Source organism: Hyla sarda, unplaced genomic scaffold (assembly GCF_029499605.1).
Source record: "Hyla sarda isolate aHylSar1 unplaced genomic scaffold, aHylSar1.hap1 scaffold_1948, whole genome shotgun sequence".
Classification (NCBI taxonomy): domain Eukaryota; kingdom Metazoa; phylum Chordata; class Amphibia; order Anura; family Hylidae; genus Hyla; species Hyla sarda.
The window spans coordinates 21595-40308 of record NW_026608604.1 but is presented as its reverse complement, the minus strand read 5'-3'; the positions used below and the strand labels follow the sequence as shown (position 1 = coordinate 40308).

General features: G+C 45.4%; 1 protein-coding gene across 1 annotated transcript in view; it reads right to left on the bottom strand.

Moving 5' to 3' along the window:
• LOC130316719 (glycogen [starch] synthase, muscle-like) overlaps positions 1-17885 on the bottom strand; it is a 37001-nt gene extending 19116 nt beyond the window's left edge. Inside the window, exon 1 of the mRNA XM_056552806.1 lies at positions 17550-17885. Within this exon, the coding sequence (XP_056408781.1) occupies positions 17550-17667 (118 nt within the window). The 5' untranslated portion in view covers positions 17668-17885. The remainder of the gene's footprint in view (positions 1-17549) is intronic.
• Positions 17886-18714: the final 829 nt, after the last annotated feature.

Sequence of the window (18714 nt, the reverse complement as noted above, 5' to 3'; positions counted from 1 at the left end):
ACCAATCAGAATGGGCATTCACTGGTAAAATCCCTGTATTACTGAAGTGCATGCACTGACTGATGTCTGGTAGCGCCCCCTACAGTACAGGGAGGTATTACATGTTCTGTACACTTTACCTGTACCAGGGTTACCTGCTCCTTTGGACACCAGGTGAGGGTGACTCCATGTTACTTTTTTAGGACATTGTGTGTTCTGTACAGGACCCTGAAGAAGCTCCTGTCCTCTACATAGACCAGTGTTTCCCAAGCAGGGTGCCCCCAGCTGTTGCAAAACTACGACTCCCAGTATGCCCGGACAGCCAAAGGCTGTCCGGGCATGCTGGGAGTTGTAGTTTTGCAACAGCTGGAGGCTCCCTGCTTTGGAAACACTGACATAGACAGTGATTACAGCTAACAGCAGATATTTCTTACTTTTATATGTAAGGATTTGCTTTATCTATATTACTTATCTACTTATGTTTAATCATCACTTTTTCCTATTTTTGGATGACATTTTGGTGGCTTCAGAACCAATTACCAGGTTTCCATAGAGTTCTGGTCTCAACATACAATATTAATTGGTTCTGGGACGACTATTGTAACTTGAGGGACCACTGTACTAGGATGTGCCATCACTTAATGACCACAACCTCAGGGACCTGCACCTGTCCTTAGAACAAAGGGTTACAGGACAGATTTAGCTCTAGACATCAAGGAGTGGGAAACTGGAAGCTGGATGTCGCGCTGCTGTGTAATGGATATGGACGACTCTCCGGTAAGTTTAAACATTTATTTAGCATACACGCAACGCGTTTCAGGGAATTAATGTCCCTTTCATCAGGCGAGATTTAGCTCTAGGCCTCCTTGACTTTCCCTGCACAAATGCACTTGTTCCGACTACAGTTCCCCCCACAGCCAAATGACCAGGGGCCCCACTGTACTGGAAAATATAGCTATATGCAAGGGTCTCCTAGGTCAGCCCCCCCACTTATCCCACAGTGATGGCATATCATCATGATACATCTACACTTCATGAGCTGGGAAGACGAACACTGGAAACTTCAGAAGAAGCCAACTGGAATTTCTTAATAGTCTTGAATTTATTCCTTATCTAAGACAACACTATAAAGCAGACGTGCAGGCTCCTGCTTCCTCCCGTGGCAATTTGAAGCATTCATAAAGTATGTAACATGACCTATAAGACGCCGGAAATATGCAGCCTTGAACAAGGTCCCCTGTTCAGCTATATCGGTGTGAACAGCTCCGGCCACATATAGTCACAGAGACACACACTCCAGCAACTGATGAAACTCCCTAGAATTAAAGGGGTATTCCAGGAAAACACTTTTTTTTTTTTTTATATATCAACTGGCTCCAAAAAGTTAAACAGATTTGTAAATTACGTCTATTAAAAAATCTTAACTTCAGAAGCTCATAAGTACTGAAAGGATTAAGGTTGTTCTTTTCTGTCTAAGTAATCTCTGATGACACGTGTCTCGGGAACCGCCCAGTTTAGAAGCAAATCCCCATAGTAAACCTCTTCTAAACTGGGCGTTTCCCGAGACAGGTGTCCTCAGAGAGCACTTAGACAGAAAAGAACAACCTTAACTTCAGAAGCTCATAAGTACTCAGGATTAAGATATTTTAATAGAAGTAATTTACAAATCTGTTTAACTTTCTGGAGCCAGTTGATATATATATAAAAAAGTTTTTTCTTGGAATACCCCTTTAAAGAGGTTATCCAGGAATATACAGTGGTCCCTCAAGTTACAATATTAATTGGTTCCAGGACGACCATTGTATGTTGAGACCATTGTATGTTGAGACCAGAACTCTATGGAAACCTGGTAATTGGTTCTGAAGCCCCCAAAATGTCATCCAAAAATAGGAAAAAGTGAAGATTAAAGACAAATAAGTAGATAACTAATATAGATAAAAACAAGTCCTTACAGCACAGGAGAATTAGAGCAGCACGTCCCACAATGATGTGATAGCGGTGCAAGCAGCGATTGGAGCCCCGGTCAAGGCAATTCAGACATCTAGGAAGGATGCCGCAGCACACGGAGAGTTCAAAAGTGTAAACAGTGGTTTATTCCATGATAATACAAGTTAGCAGCTTGTATTATCTTGTATTATCATGGAATAAACCACTAAAACAAGTCCTTAGATATAAAAGTAAGAAAGATCAGCTGGGAGCTGTAAATCACTGTCTATGTCAGTGTTTCCCAACCAGTGTGCCTCCAGCTGTTGCAAAACTACAACTCCTAGCATGCCCGGACAGCCGTTGGCTGTCCGGGCATGCTGGGAGTTGTAGCTTTGCAACAGCTGGAGGCACACTGGTTGGGAAACAATGGTTTATGTAGAGGACAGGATCTTCTTCAGGGTCCTATACAGTACATACAGTGTCCCAAATGGAGCCGCCCTTACTTGGTGTCCAAAGGAGCAGCTAACCCTTGCTCAGGTAAGGAGTAGTACAGAACTTGTAGTTCCTCCCTGTACTGTAGGAGGCGCTACCAGACACCAGTCAAGTGCATGCACTTCAGTAATACAGTGGTTTTACCAGTAAAATGCCCATACTGATTGGTCAGTTTCTCCAGTTGTGACACGTTTCACAGATCTGGACTGTCCGTAGCATTGTATGTTGAGTCTGGTTTCAAGTTACAATGGTCCAGAAAAAAAAAAAACATTGTATGTTGAGGACATTGTAAGTTGAGGGATCACTGTATAATAAAAATAAAAAAATAAAAAAGCTAATTTCTGTCAAAAAAAAAGCTCCCCATCTGTCTCCAGGCTGGGTGTGGTTCAGCAGCTCAGTTCCACTGAAGTGAATGGAGCAAAGTTGTAATACCACACCCAACCTGGAGACAGGGAGCTGTTTTTGAAAGAAATTAGCTCTGTTTTTCTATTCCTGGATAACCCCTTTAAAGGGCTTCCACACCTTAGTAGAATAGGGCTCACATCACAGAACACAAGAATCCTACCGCCAATATAAAAGCTGCTAAAATTGATTCAGTCAGAAGAAAGACTTTGAACTGAGGTAAAAGACAGCCATTTTTCTATTTATATGACACTTGTCCTCACAGACGGCTTCGTACACTTCTCTATGGACATATCCCATCTATAATGATAGCCTACAACAGCTTAAGGCATCAACTCAGGATGATCAGTGGGGGTCTTACCTATGGGACCCCTGCTTATCATAAAAAGGAGGCGCCACAGTGCAGATTTCCAGTACAGTGATGCCCCTGTCCACTTGGCTGTGGGGGGAAGTAGAAGTATTCCAAAACTAAAGCATTGCCTAAAAATTATATAGTTTTCCTAACCTCATAAGGCAATGGAAAACTGAGGCTGGTCATACACTTTAGATGTTGGTCTTCCAATTCCTACAGGCGTTGGTAATAGGGAGTGTGTGTGCACTACTACAACTCACTCCCATTCACTTAAATGAAGCCGAGCTGCAATATCAAACATAACCAGTGGACAGGGTTGGTGCTGTTTTGGCAATAAGGAAGCAGAATTAGTCAAAACTAGGGATCAATCGATATCGGTTTTTTTAGGGCCGATACCGATAATCTGTGGAGGTTAGGGCCGATAGCCGATAACTTATGCCGATATTCCGGTATAAGTTATCGGCTATTTATCCCCCCCCACTACACCGCTGCAGATCATTGATTTAAAGCAGGCGCTTTAAATCAATGAACTGCAGCGGCCTTTGCGGTGCCATAGACCAGTGCCGCCACCCGCTTCTCCCCCCTGCCTGTCCGGGGGTCCTCCTGAGTCCTATCACCTCCACCGCCCCCATCCCCCCCCCCCCCTCCCTTACTGCGGCACTGCTCCGCGCCCCCCACCGCCGCACCGGCCCCATTGCCTCCCCCATCCCCGGTTTTATAATTACCTGTTCCCGGGGTCCACTCTACATCTGGCTCCGGTGGCGTCCTCCTGAGCTGTCACTGTGCGCACTGACGGTGATGTTGCGTCACGTCACTCGTCATTGCGCACAGTGTAACGCAGGACGCAGCAGGAGCCCGGAGTAGCGTGGACCCCGGCCCCCGGGAACAGGTAATTATAAAACCAGGGATGGGGGAGGCAATGGGGCCGGGGCGGTGTGGTGGGGGTGCGACGTGGGGCGGTGCGGCGCGGTATGGTGGGGGCGGTGTGGGGCATTATCGGATTATCGGCAAGGTAATTGCCGATAACGCCCAAAATCTTGAATATCGTCCGATAATATCGGGCAAACCGATTATCAGTCGATCCCTAGTCAAAACCCTATAAAGGGGTACTGCAGGAAGAAACTTTTTTTCATACATCAACTGGCTCCAGAAAGTAAAACAGATATGTAAATTACTGCTATTAAAAAATCTTAATCCTTTCAGTACTTTTGAGCTGCTGAAGTTGAGTTGTTCTTTTCTGTCTAAGTCCTTTCTGATGACACCTGTCTCGGGAACTGTCCAGAGTAGAAGCAAATCCCCATAGCAAACCTCTTCTACTCTGTGCAGTTCCCGAGACAAGCAGAGATGTCAGCAGAGAGCACTGTTGCCAGACAGAAAAGAACAACTCAACTTTCTCAGCTGATAATTATTGGAAGGATTGCAAGTTAGAAGTAACTTACAAATCTGTTTAACTTTCTGGAGCCAGTTGATATAAAAAAAATTTAAAAAAAACAAGTTTTTTCCTGGAATACCCCTATAAATCAATATTCCCATCCTGTAGAAGTCTGCCTCTGATTTTTGTATCCTATTTCCATGCAATATAGCAGAAAAAAAAAAAAATAAAACACTTTTACAAGGCGTCCTCTTTTTACAATAGTTTTCTGTGTCATACGGTAGGATACTTGTCACTTTTACACGGCAGCTGCCGGCTGCCTGGATCACTTCCCTTGAAAGAAACATAGTACAGTATACATTTTATTGTATTGTCCTGTATATACAACCCTGCACGGCTCATTGACGCTCAGTTAAACAAAGTGCAGGGTGAGAAAGTCTAAGCAAATAGAAGTGTGACCAGTTCACTGTGTACATATACATTTCCATACCCGAACCAATAAAATAATTCTATAATCTCCTTTACTGTCCAATATAAAGGAGTCTCCGTTCTTTTAGCAAAATTCAGTTATTGCCATTGAATCCTCTTGTATAGAGAGTGATTGTTACATAGCAGACAACACTACAGGATGCCATATTAAAGGGGTACTCCGGTGAAAAACATTTTCAATGAATTAGTGCCAGAAAGTTAAATAGATTGGTAAATTACTTCTTTTTAAAAATTTTAATCCTTTCAGCACTTATTAGCAGCTGTATGTTGCAGAGGAATTTCTTTTCTTTTTGAATTTCTTTTTTTTCTTGTCCACAGTGCTCTCTGCTGTCAAGAGAAGCATAGGTTTGCTATGGGGATTTCCCCTGCTCTGGACAGTTCCTGATACGGGTATCAGGTGTCAGCAGAGAGCACTGTGGACAAGACAAAAAAGAAATTCCCAAAGAAAATAATTTTCTCTGTAGTATATGGCAGCTAATAAGTACTGGAAGGGTAAAGATTTTTTAATAGAAGTAATTTACAAAAAAAGTTTTACACCGGAGTACCCCTTTAAGCTAGTTCATCTTCAGCAGTGGACGTACTTTACACAGGCGGAATTCTGCTGCGGACATTCCGCAGTCTGCAAACAATGGGACGCTGCTGCAAGCGGAAATTTGCAGCAAAATTTTGCTGATAAAATGTTCGCCGTGTGGACGAGGCCTAACGGAGGTCTATGGAACCCATCTCCTGCAGTCAGTCGGATCGAGCAGTCTGTCGCACACTTTTCCTGGTTATAGCTAACAACAGGACAGGGTCTCAGCAATGAGACCCCCACTGGTCAAAACTTTCGACAAAAAGTCAAAAGTTTTTTTTTTTTTTTTTATTACAGTAATGCTTTAAATGGGCACTTGTCCCTTTAAAAAAAGATAATTTTGAAATGTTGTAGAGACAGTTTTGATCAATCGGGGTCTGGGTGTTCAAACCGAAACCGATAGCTAGAACTAGCTGGGACATACAGTGTAAGTCTATGGGATTGCCTCAGTCAGTCACGCTATTCTCTTCGCTTATTTTAACAATTGGTCGGGGTCTGAACATTTAGACCCCGACCTACCAATAAAAGTTAGCTTTTTTTTTTTAAGTGACAGGTATACTTTAAAGGTTATGTCCATCTTTGCACACACTTTTTATTTTTTTTATTTCTCTCACCGCATATGCAATGAAAAGTGAAACAACTTTGCAATAGGTCTTCATTAAAACTAGGGATCGACCGATATCGGGTTTTTTTAGGGCCGATACCGATAATCTGTGGAGGTTAGGGCCGATAGCCGATAACTTATACCGATATTCCGGTATAAGTTATCGGCTATTTATCCCCCCGCGACACCGCTGCAGATCATTGATTTAAAGCGAGCGCTTTAAATCAATGAACTGCAGCGGCTTTTGCGGTGCCATAGACCGCCGCCGCCACCCGCTTCTCTCCCCCTGCCTGTCCGGGGGTCCTCCTGAGCCCTATTACCGCCACTGCGACCCCCCCACCGCCCCGCGCACCCTACTGCCCCACACCCCCCACCGCACGGCCCCGGCCCCATTGCCTTACCCATCCCCAGTTTTGTAATTACCTGTTCCTGGGGCCCGGGGTCCACTCTACATCTGGCTCCGGTGGCGTCCTCCTGAGCTGTCACAGTGCGCACCGACGGTGACGTTGCATCACGTCACTCGTCATTGCACACAGCGTAACATGCAGGACGCAGCAGGAGCCAGAAGTAGCGTGGACCCCGGGCCCCGGGAACAGGTAATTATAAAAGCGGGGATGGGTAAGGCAATGGGGCCGGGGCGGTGCTGTGGGGGGTGCGATGCGGTGCGGTGTTGTGGTGGGTCGGTGGTCGCGGTGCATTATCGGATTATCGGCAAGGTAATTGCCGATACCGATAATGCCCAAAATCGTGATTATCGGCCAAACCGATAATCGGTCGATCCCCAATTAAAACGTTTCCAGTCTCCTATGCAGACTAGGCCTCTCTGGGGTAACAGACAACAAACTCTGTAGTATAGTCCTGCAGTCACATTACCTTCTATATATGCTCTACTTACAGCTAAATTACCACATAATAAATGTATGTAAAGACAAGGCAGATGAGCGAGACGGCAGGATAACGCTACACAACATTTGTTTGAGGTCTGTTACCATGGAAACAGTGTCTGTATAGGAGGCTGTAGAAACTAAAAGACAGAGCTGTATTTTACATTTTCCTACACAGTAAAGTTGCTTCAGTTTGCATTTTAAATTTATTGGGGGAGATTTATCAAAACCTGTGTAGAGGAAAGGTTGACCAGTTGCCCATAGCAACCACTCAGATCGTTTCTTTCATTTTCCATAGACCTTTTAAAAAAAATAAAAAAAAATAAAAATTAAAAGAAAGAAGCAATCTGAAGGGTTGCTATGGGCAACTGGTCATCTTTTCCGGTCATATTTTCTTCACAGGTTTTAAAAAATCTCAGTCAATGTGTCTAAAAAAAAAAAAAATGGGCTGTTTGGCCAAGGATTTATTTTTTTACTAGCCGAGTACCCGGCGTTGCCCGGTTTTTCCTTCCTAATCCTTGTTGGGAAGGAAAATATACAAAGGAGGAAGCTTTTGACTTCATATTCCGTCCTCATATATTGTTGTCATATCCCGACCTCCCATCCCGTCCTCATATCCCGACCCATAATATGTGTACCAGGTATTGAAATATCTCCAGCCGTACGGAAGTTATGTTGGAACATACATTTCCCATTGATTCGCATGGGACTTTAAACAAAAACCCCAACCCTCACAAATGGGGGTAGTTAAGGGTTAAATCACCTATCCTATGTTTTAAGTGGACATATAAGTAACATGTGACCAAGTAATATCTAAATATCTCCAGCCTTTTGGAATTTATGCTGTAACATATATTTCCCATTGACTTGTATGGGGCATGAAACATAAACCCCGCCCCTGGCAAATGGGGGTAAGTAAGGGTTAAATCACCTATCCTATGTCTGTTGTTGACATATAAGTAACATGTGTGCCAAGTTTAATTTTAATATCTTTAGCCGTTTGGACGTGATGCTGGAACATACACACACACACATTGAGTTTTATATATTTAGATTTTTTTTAAATAGCGTCTTACTGCCCCCCCTCCCCATGGAAGGCATCATACCAGGCATGGATGATAAAAAGGTTAATATGATTTTTTACTTTTACCATTGTGAGATTTTTTTTTTATTTTACATGAAAGTACCTGTATGACCCCCCCCCCCCCCCCCTTGAGGGTATGTTCACACGGCAGAAATTCCACCGTAATTTACTGTCTACTAACTTAAATAGGTTCCGCAGTCCCATTCAGACAGAAGAATTTCTGCAGCTGGCATTCCGCCACGAAAATTCTGCTTTCCGTATTCTTCGGCAGAACTCCTTTGAAATCAATGGGGCTTGACTTTTTGGCAGTATTCTGTGTTCTGAGAACACAGAATTAATGGCGGAATTCCGTAAGCTTTGCTGAACTAAATTTCTGCGGCATTGTGGAAATTCCGCCATGTGAACAGACCCTTACTGTGCAATAAATTGCAGATGGTTACAGGGTACCCGATTAAAATATTTGCATTTGTGTCCAGGAACGACAAGTTAAGCCTTCATGGAGTAGTGTCCAGCCTAGGACATCCCATAATATAATACCACTGGAATATGGCCTAGTGATCCCACCATGGATAATGCAGACAGCAAAGGGTAGAGACTATAGAGTCTATAGAATATAGAGACAGTACAGCTATCTTGGGAGTGTTCGTATCACCATTAGGATTAAAAAGGTGAGGCCTAAGGTCAGGACACAATCTGGATCACAAGCATTTTATTTACAGAGTATGTAGGGATTTTCAGGAGACACTGGCCTATTATACACGTGGGACTAAGTATATGGGGCAAACCTAGATTACAGATATTATTCACCCACTCGACTGCAGTTGGAAACATTAGATAGATGTACTATTACACAAATAGCCTGAGGGTGAATAGCGATGCTACGTGAGCTACGTGACGGAGACATAAGTGAACACCAGCATGGCTAGTTGGCACACTGACACATCAGATAGGTTAGGTCTACTTTTAGGTATCTTTTCCTGCCCTGCCTTATGACCTCAATTGTCCTAAACATTCTGTATTATATCTGGTGGATCTGTACCAATCTCAATATATGTGGCCCAGTAAGATTTTTGAAGATTAATGGTCTATTCACACGTACAGCATTCTGCGCAGATTTGAGGCGCAGGATTTTCTGCTGCAAATTTCAACGTAAACTGAATGACTGAACACGGCTTGAAATCCTGCGCATCAAATCTGCGCAGAATACTGTACGTGTGAATAGACCCAAAATAAAAAATAAATCCTCAGGGTCAGAGCACAACAGCAGTGTGAATATAGCCCAATTTACACTGTCAGTTCAAAACAGATCCCATTACTTGAAGGGGCAGTCAGGTGTCCAGTATTTTTCAGGAGTTGAGCAGACAGACTGACCGATGGAGCTCCCTTTATCATAATACGCCAGCAGTGTGAATATACCCCAATGGAGCTCCCTTTATCATAATACGCCAGCAGTGTGAACGGGCCCTAACCCCAAAATATTTTAAACAATTTTTCTGTGATGTGGGACTTAACCCATAGAACTGTTTATTTCAGATGGGAATCTGATATTTATGACCACCTAATATATTTAGCATATTACCATTTCTTTTTTTCAGTGGATCTTCTCCTGTTTCTGGCCATGAAACCTCTGGATCAATCACAAGTGAACTTTCCTTAGTGAACAGCATTTTCCATCTTCAGCTTGGCAAACAATGGAAGTATAGCCGAGACCTTGTGAGTGATGTGTATTAGAGACTGTTCTGGAATGTCTCAGGATCGATAACCGCTATTGTGGGGAAGTCACTGCTCGTAATACATTAAACATTTGGCTCATTATATTGGTTATGTTAAAAAGTAACCTGACAGCGGGTTCACCCACACTAAACCCAATGAACAGGAGTTGCAGTGCAGGGAAACCGGATTAAAATCCTGTATTACTCACCTGGACCGGTGCCATGAGAGATATACAATTATTAGCTGGCATATCCAGCATCCCTGCCTCCATGCCCTCTGCTCAGATATGCCCCTCCACTTCATAAATATTATCGAGACTCCCATTCGCCCATGTGAGCACAATGTGGGCGGGCATATTGGAGGCAGGGATACTGCGTATGCTAGGTCCCACCTCCATTGCGCAAAGAAAGTGATTAAAGGGGTACTGGTTTTGAAAAACATATTCCATATCCACTGGTGTGTCTGATAGCAAGGGTTTGACCTCTGTGACCTTCCGCAATCTCTTGCATTGTACCCCCATCTCTACTTGTGCACTGAGAGGGGGTGAAAACATCCCCTCCATGCATCTCTATGGGAGAGCTGGAGATACACGAGTACAGCCCTTATGTGTCTCTGGTTCTCCGATAGAGATGCATAGAGTGAGCATGTTGACCCCCTCTCGGTGAACGAGGAGAGCCGGGACGCCATGCAGGAGATGGCAGGGGGTCACAGAGGGGATATGTTTCAAATAGAGATGAGCGAACTTACAGTAAATTCGATTCGCCACGAACTTCTCGGCTCGGCATTTGATGACTTATCCTGCGTAAATTAGTTCAGCCGTCAGGTGCTCCGGTGGGCTGGAAAAGGTGGATACAGTCCTAGGAAAGAGTCTCTTAGGACTGTATCCACCTTTTTCAGCCCACAGGAGCAACTGAAAGCTGAACTAATTTATGCAGGAAAAGTCAACTGCTGAGCCGAGAAGTTTGTGATGAATCAAATTTACTGTAAGTTCGCTCATCTCTAGTTTCAAACCTTGAACACAGGCACCAATTCAGGTGAACGATACATGTTTTTATGCAGTTCACCTGCACTTTAACCCTTTGTATTGGGTTTATTGTCGCTGAACCAGCTGTCAGTTTGTAGGAGGGAAATCTATGCCGTGTATCTCCTCCTCCACATCACCCTGTTCACCCCGAATGAATTCACATGCAGATCATTTGTGGCAGAAATAATCTGAATGTTGTTCCAAAAATATCCACTCCTGTTTGGTGTCAGTGGGGGCAGAGGATATCTGGAGGCACAAAGATATCTTGGCAAAACTATAGCAACCGACAGAAATAATCTACGGGATTGATGTTTCCATCGAGTTCAGAAGATGGAAATGTCAAGTCTCAAGGAGAAAACAGACATTTGTCTCCAGATCAATTAGACCGGATAATGTTCCATATAGTTTAGCTTCAAAGACGATTATTTCTTATTATTAGTCACTAGAGAAACCAAAAAATTAAAATTATTCCAACATGAAAAAAAGCTCATTAAAGGGATATTCCCAACATCAAAGGTTACCCCTATACACAGGATAGCGAACTAATCATTGGGGGTCAGCCTGCTGGGAGAACAATTGTCCCTGAATGACTGGAGGGCAGCGTCTGTGTGCAGTCAGCGTTCCATTCATTCTCTATGAGGCTTTCTAACATTGCCGAGCTCCGTTCTGAACCAGTACTGTAGCCCCTTCTTACTATAGATTGATGGTGATCTGACCTCTGGGATCCAAACTAGTCAAAAAGTGATCCTTGCCATCTACCCTTCCTTTATGAAATAGGAACATCCCTTCAAAGTGACATATTAGATATGGGGCTGTCCTGTGTCTACTGGCACTAGGAAAGAGAAGGATTGGGCATGCTGGATGATGTGTTCCCTTAAGACAGTGGTCTCCAAACTATGGACCTCCAGATGTTGCAAACTCTCAGCATGCCAATGGCTGTCGGGACATGCTGGGAGTTGCACTTTTGCAACCTCTTGAGGCACACAGTTTAGAGACCTAGACGATAAGAGAAGCCTAAAATCATAGACAGAGTTCGGGAGCTATGTGAATTAGAGCCCTAGGACTGTTTTCTTAGTCCTGTTCCCGCTGGATTTCTGACCATTACTGCCTGCTCCCGCATGGTGCGTGTTTCACTTCCCCAACATGTGTGTCCAATCCTGCCCATTCCTGCAAACATTTTGTCACAGCTTTTAGAGATATTACCCCCCCCTTCCCCAGACCCCCTTGCAACCCTTCACCAGATGCCCTTGCGCCCCTTCACCAGAACCCCCTTGCGCCCCTTCACCAGAACCCCCTTGCGCCCCTTCACCAGAACCCCCTTGCGCCACTTCACCAGAACCCCCTTGCGCCACTTCACCAGAACCCCCTTGCGCCACTTCACCAGAACCCCCTTGCGCCACTTCACCAGAACCCCCTTGCGCCACTTCACCAGAACCCCCTTGCGCCACTTCACCAGAACCCCCTTGCGCCACTTCACCAGAACCCCCTTGCGCCACTTCACCAGAACCCCCTTGCGCCACTTCAGAAGTTTCCAGGACTGGCCAGGATTTTGTGGGACCCGCTGTATGTTCTGTGACCGCCCGCTTCCACAAGTTTTACATCCAGTCCTGTGGGATCCCAGTTCTCTAATGTAAAGTGCTCGGGGGGTCATTTTAAGAGGCTTTTTCATTCTAATAGTTTTCAACATGTTGATGGGAAACTTTTTGAAGGTCACGTGACTTCCTAAATCCCTATCCTTGTCCTAAGTTAAAGGGTCTCATTCCACAGCTGTGACCTTCCAACACAGTGTTTCCCAACCAGGGTGCCTCCACCTGTTGCAAAACTACAATTCCCAGCATTCCCGGACAGCTGGAGGCACACTGGTTTGGAAACACTGTTCTAACAATAACAGCTAAAAACCTTTGCAGCTTCAACTCAAAAAGGGACATCCTGAAAAAAAAAAAAAAAAAAAAACTTGCGTCATGATTTCCCAATAAATCAAAGTAATTATGTCAGTATATCCAGGGGGTGAGGGGACATCCTGACATTACCAATGAGGGTTATGCATGCTCAGGACATGTACCTACCTGGGGCTTAGCACACCTACCGATTTATTACAGAACATGCTACAACCAAGTCCTGCTCTGCAAACAATATTACTTCCCTGCCAGGATACCGTACAATGGCATGTGTCAGGCCTAGACGTCGTGCTCTGTGAGCTCATGGAGCTGGCACTGCATCAAGAAACACACATTCTCATGTGAATGACATTGCTATACCCACTGTGGACACAGCCTCAAGTCTGATCACCACAGAGAAGTGTTTCGCAACCAGGGTGCCTCCAACTGTTGCAACACTACAACTCCCAGCATGCCTGGACAGCCAAAGGCTGTCCAGGCATGCTGGGAGTTGTAGTGCTGCAACAGTTGGTGGCACCCTGGTTGGGAAACACTGCTCCAGAGGAACATGACTGGGCTGCCTGAGCCCACATCTCCTCTGTGACATATCTGTATGCAAAATATTTATCAAAAGTTTTACGCAAATGTTTATTACATTGTGTTCAAACACTAGTTAGTCTGCGTTCACACTAGGGCTGCACGATATGGGGGAAAATGTGCGATTGCGATTTTGGGCCTAAATATTGTGATTGCGATATGATATAATAAAAATGGTGAAATCCCCCCATTTCATGTCCAATCGCCTCCATTTCACATCTATCCACCCATTTTATGCCCACCGCCTATTTCACATCTCCCCCTTGTCAAATCTTCCCCCCCATTCTTGTACTGCAGCACTACACTGGGTTTCCCGGGCGGATTTCAAATCCTCTGCGGGACCCGGGAAATCTAGTGTATTGCTGCAGTACAAGACCTTTCCCCATCAGCCAATCATTGGCTTGACACGTGACACCACTGCGGCCAGTGATTGGCTGAAAAGGGAAAGGTCCTACTGTACTAAGAAGAGAGAAACTCCGGAGCGCACGGAGACGAAACTGCAGGGACCGGCACTAGGTGAGCAGAAGTTTTTTTTTTTTTTTTTTTCACCCTGCGCCCTAGCTAGCAGGGTGCCTCCAGCTGTTGTGAAACTACTACTCCCAGCATGCCCGGAGAGCCTTTGCCGGTCCGGGCATGCTAAGAGTTGTAGTTTTGCAACAACTGGAGGCACCCTGGTTGGGAAACATTGACTTTTAGTATTTAAATTAGTTTTTACCTGCTCTGGCCGGCCCCCACCACGGGAGCCAGCCTGAGCAGATAATCGCATGTTTTCCCGGGGGGCCGTATTGCCATATCGGAAAAAGTACAAATCGCGATTCAATTGCTTTTGCAATATATCGTGCAGCCCTAGTTCACACGGCCGTCTAAAACCGTCCCGTTTTTCTCCGGTCAAAAAACAAACTTTAAAAAAAAAAACGGACAATAACGGATACAAACGGATGTTATCCATTTGTATCAGTTATTGTTCAGTTAATAAACCAAAAACATTTTTTGTTCTGAGCATGCTCAGAAGTAAAAACGGATCAAAAAACGGATTGAAAAAACTGATGCAAAGGGATGCCATTAAAGGCTCATCCATTTTCCATAGTTTTCCGGGTTTTTTTGACGGAAGAAAAACGGAAATGAGTGCAGACGGGTACAAACGGATGTAAACGGACTGTAAAAAAATCCCATTGACATGAATGGGATTTTTTTTAAACAGTTTTTCATCCGTTTACAGCCTGCAAGAACGGAACCGAAACTGTAAGATCATCCTACTATACAGTACAGCTGCGGGATCATCCTACTATACAGTACAGCTGCGGGATCATGCTTCTATACAGTACAGCTGCGGGATCATCCTACTATACAGTACAGCTGCGGGATCATCCTTCTATACAGTACAGCTGCGGGATCATGCTTCTATACAGTACAGCTGCGGGATCATGCTTCTATACAGTACAGCTGCGGGATCATCCTTCTATACAGTACAGCTGCGGGATCATCCAACTATACAGTACAGCTGCGGGATCATCCTTCTATACAGTACAGCTGCGGGATCATGCTTCTATACAGTACAGCTGCGGGATCATCCAACTATACAGTACAGCTGCGGGATCATCCTTCTATACAGTACAGCTGCGGGATCATCCAACTATACAGTACAGCTGCGGGATCATCCAACTATACAGTACAGCTGCGGGATCATGCTTCTATACAGTACAGCTGCGGGATCATCCTTCTATACAGTACAGCTGCTGCTGGATCATCCTTCTATACAGTACAGCTGCTGCTGGATCATCCTTCTATACAGTACAGCTGCTGCTGGATCATCCTTCTATACAGTACAGCTGCTGCTGGATCATCCTTCTATACAGTACAGCTGCTGCTGGATCATCCTTCTATACAGTACAGCTGCTGCTGGATCATCCTTCTATACAGTACAGCTGCTGCTGGATCATCCTTCTATACAGTACAGCTGCTGCTGGATCATCCTTCTATACAGTACAGCTGCTGCTGGATCATCCTTCTATACAGTACAGCTGTGGGATCATCCTACTATACAGTACAGCTGTGGGATCATCCTACTATACAGTACAGCTGTAGGACCATTCTACTATACAGTACAGCTGTGGGGTCATCCTACTATACAGTACAGCTGTAAGATCATCCTTCTATACAGTACAGCTGTGGGATCATCCTACTATACAGTACAGCTGTGGGATCATCCTACTATACAGTACAGCTGTAGGACCATTCTACTATACAGTACAGCTGTGGGGTCATCCTACTATACAGTACAGCTGTAAGATCATCCTACTATACAGTACAGCTGTGGGATCATCCTACTATACAGTACAGCTGTAAGATCATTCTACTATACAGCACAGCTGTGGGATCATCCTACTATACAGTACAGCTGTGGGATCATCCTACTATACAGTACAGCTGTAAGATCATTCTACTATACAGCACAGCTGTGGGATCATCCTACTATACAGTACAGCTGTAGGACCATTCTACTATACAGTACAGCTGTGGGGTCATCCTACTATACAGTACAGCTGTGGGGTCATCCTACTATACAGTACAGCTGTGGGATCATCCTACTATACAGTACAGCTGTGGGGTCATCCTACTATACAGTACAGCTGTGGGATCATTCTACTATCAGCTGTAGGACCATTCTACTATACAGGATAGCTCTGGGATCATTCTAGTATACAGTACAGCTGTAAGATCATCCTACTATACAGTACAGCTGTGGGATCATTCCCCTATACAGTACAGCTGTGGGATCATTCTACTATCAGCTGTAGGACCATTCTACTATACAGGATAGCTCTGGGATCATTCTAGTATACAGTACAGCTGTAGGATCATTCCCCTATACAGCACAGCTGTTTGCTTTGCCTATTCCCCACTGTCTCCCTTAATTTATATGCGATACGGCTGCAAAACCCCAAGCCTGTGTGTTTCTACTTGACAGGATCTATAACATCATGAAATGTGGTTCAATAGAACTGTAGGGGATGCCGGTGATAGGTCTGCAGGTCTGTGGAGCCCTACACGATAACCTACAACGTGCTGCCAACCACCTATAGATCCCATCAGATCCCCATGACCTACAACGTGCTGCCAACCACCTATAGATCCCATCAGATCCTGATGACCTACAACGTGCTGCCAACCACCTATAGATCTCATCAGATCACCATGACCTACAATATGCTGCCAACCACCTATAGATCCCATCAGATCACCATGACCTACAACATTCTGCCAACCACCTATAGATCCCATCAGATCCCCATGACCTACAACGTGCTGCCAACCACCTATAGATCCCATCACCTACAACGTGCTGTCAACCACCTATAGATCCCATCAGATCCCGATGACCTAAAACGTGCTGCCAACCACCTATAGATCCCATCAGATCCCCATGACCTACAACGTGCTGCCAACCACCTATAGATCCCATCAGATAACCATCAACTCTCCATATTTCTATTTCCACTGAGCAGGATGGAGGCGGTATACATCTATACGTAATTGTATATATAGGTGCCCTCTCCTGCACCTGCCTGCAGCTCTTGTCTGTGTGACATCATGAAGGAGGGCAGGATGAGGATGATGATGATGCCAGGCCATTTTTTTTTCCCCATCGCTCTCACCAATGGTGCAGCATCGTCTGCTATTGACCCTTAGGCAAATCAATAACCTCTGCCCTCCAGGGTCATCCAGACCCTAAGAATGGCGCGCACAGACCCTAAGGCTCCATAATGTGACTGTCCAACCCATAGGGACCATTGGACCAAGGACAGGGTTGCAGATTGGAGAGATGGCAAAGGCTATTTGCCCTTTATCACCAATGGATGAGATCCCAAGGTCATCAAACATCTGCTGAAGATCTGACCAGATAAGACATAAGCCCTATGTGGTCTTCAAAGTGCCGCTCTCCAGATGTTGCAAAACTACAACTCCCAGCATGCCCGGACAGCCAACGGCTGTCCGGGCATGCTGGGAGTTGTAGTTTGGCAACATCTGGAGGGCTGCAGTTTGGAGACCACTGTCCTAGGTGATGGGTCAGCAGGTCAGTACTATGATCCTATTCTATTTACACAATAAAAGCTATTTTATGCCAAAGAGAAGCCCAGAACTGCAGGCAGGGGCACATGTCAGCTGATAGGTGTCCACTCACCTTTATTAGCCACTTCCCATGCCACCTCGAACAGCACAGAGTTGTCCAGGTCCAGGTCATCGTCCCAATCATCCAGCCCGTTCAGGGAGGTGACTGATAAGCTGCGTGCCAGGGGCATCCTGCCGAGATAGAGGAGCGTACAGCGGGTAGAGTTGCCCCCAGCAGGATGGCGAGTCTATGAAGCGGCAACTCTCCTGCACCCAGCAATGACAAGCAGCACTCCAGCAATGACAGGCAGCACTCCAGCTGACTGCTGCCCCTGACAGCAGGGACGCTGCTACAATGTAACGCCGCGGAGGGGCGGGGCCACCGCGTCCCCGTACTCTGTATAACGTTATTCTGGCCTATGAGTGACGAGCCTCAGGGCGGCCTCTGATTGGTGGAGAGGGGCTGCGCTCTAGAAGTGTCGTCTGGCAAGTTCGGGCCAGCGGTGGAGAGCGGGGATTGGCTGATTTACCTGTCACTCACGGCTAGTGACGTATGTTGAGCGTGGTGTACGTGCTAACGGGGGAAATTGAGCAATTTCTGAAGAACAGGGGGTAGTAATGGTTTATGGCTGGGTTCACATAGTGCGGTATGACCAGTTATTCCTGTGATTGTTCTGGAAAGAAAAACGCCATATATTGTAGTGAGACCATTGTATATGGGCCATTCATGCTTCAGTGGGAACTGTGAGGAAACGAGATATGCAAAGTAGCTCTCTCCTAGAAGTAAAAGCTCTCTGGTGCCACCTATTGGGGAGTGTGTGTATGTATATGTATATATATATATATATATATATATATATATATATACAGTGGTCCCTCAACATACGATGGTAATCCGTTCCAAATGGACCATCGTTTGTTGAAACCATTGCATGTTGAGGGATCCGTGCAATATAAAGTATAGGACAATGGTCTACAACCTGTAGACCTCCAGATGTTGCAAAACTACAACACCCAGCATGCCCGGACAGCCGTTGGCTGTCCGGGCATGCTGGGAGTTGTAGTTTTGCAACATCTGGAGGTCCGCAAGTTGTAGACCACTGTTAGAGGAAGTTGTACTCACCTGTCCCCGCCGCTCCGGACCGTCATGGCTCGTCACCGCTGCCCAGGATGTCGCCTTCCATCGCTGTCGCCGCGTCCCCGGGGTGTCCCCGACGATCCGGCAAGGCCTCTGCTTC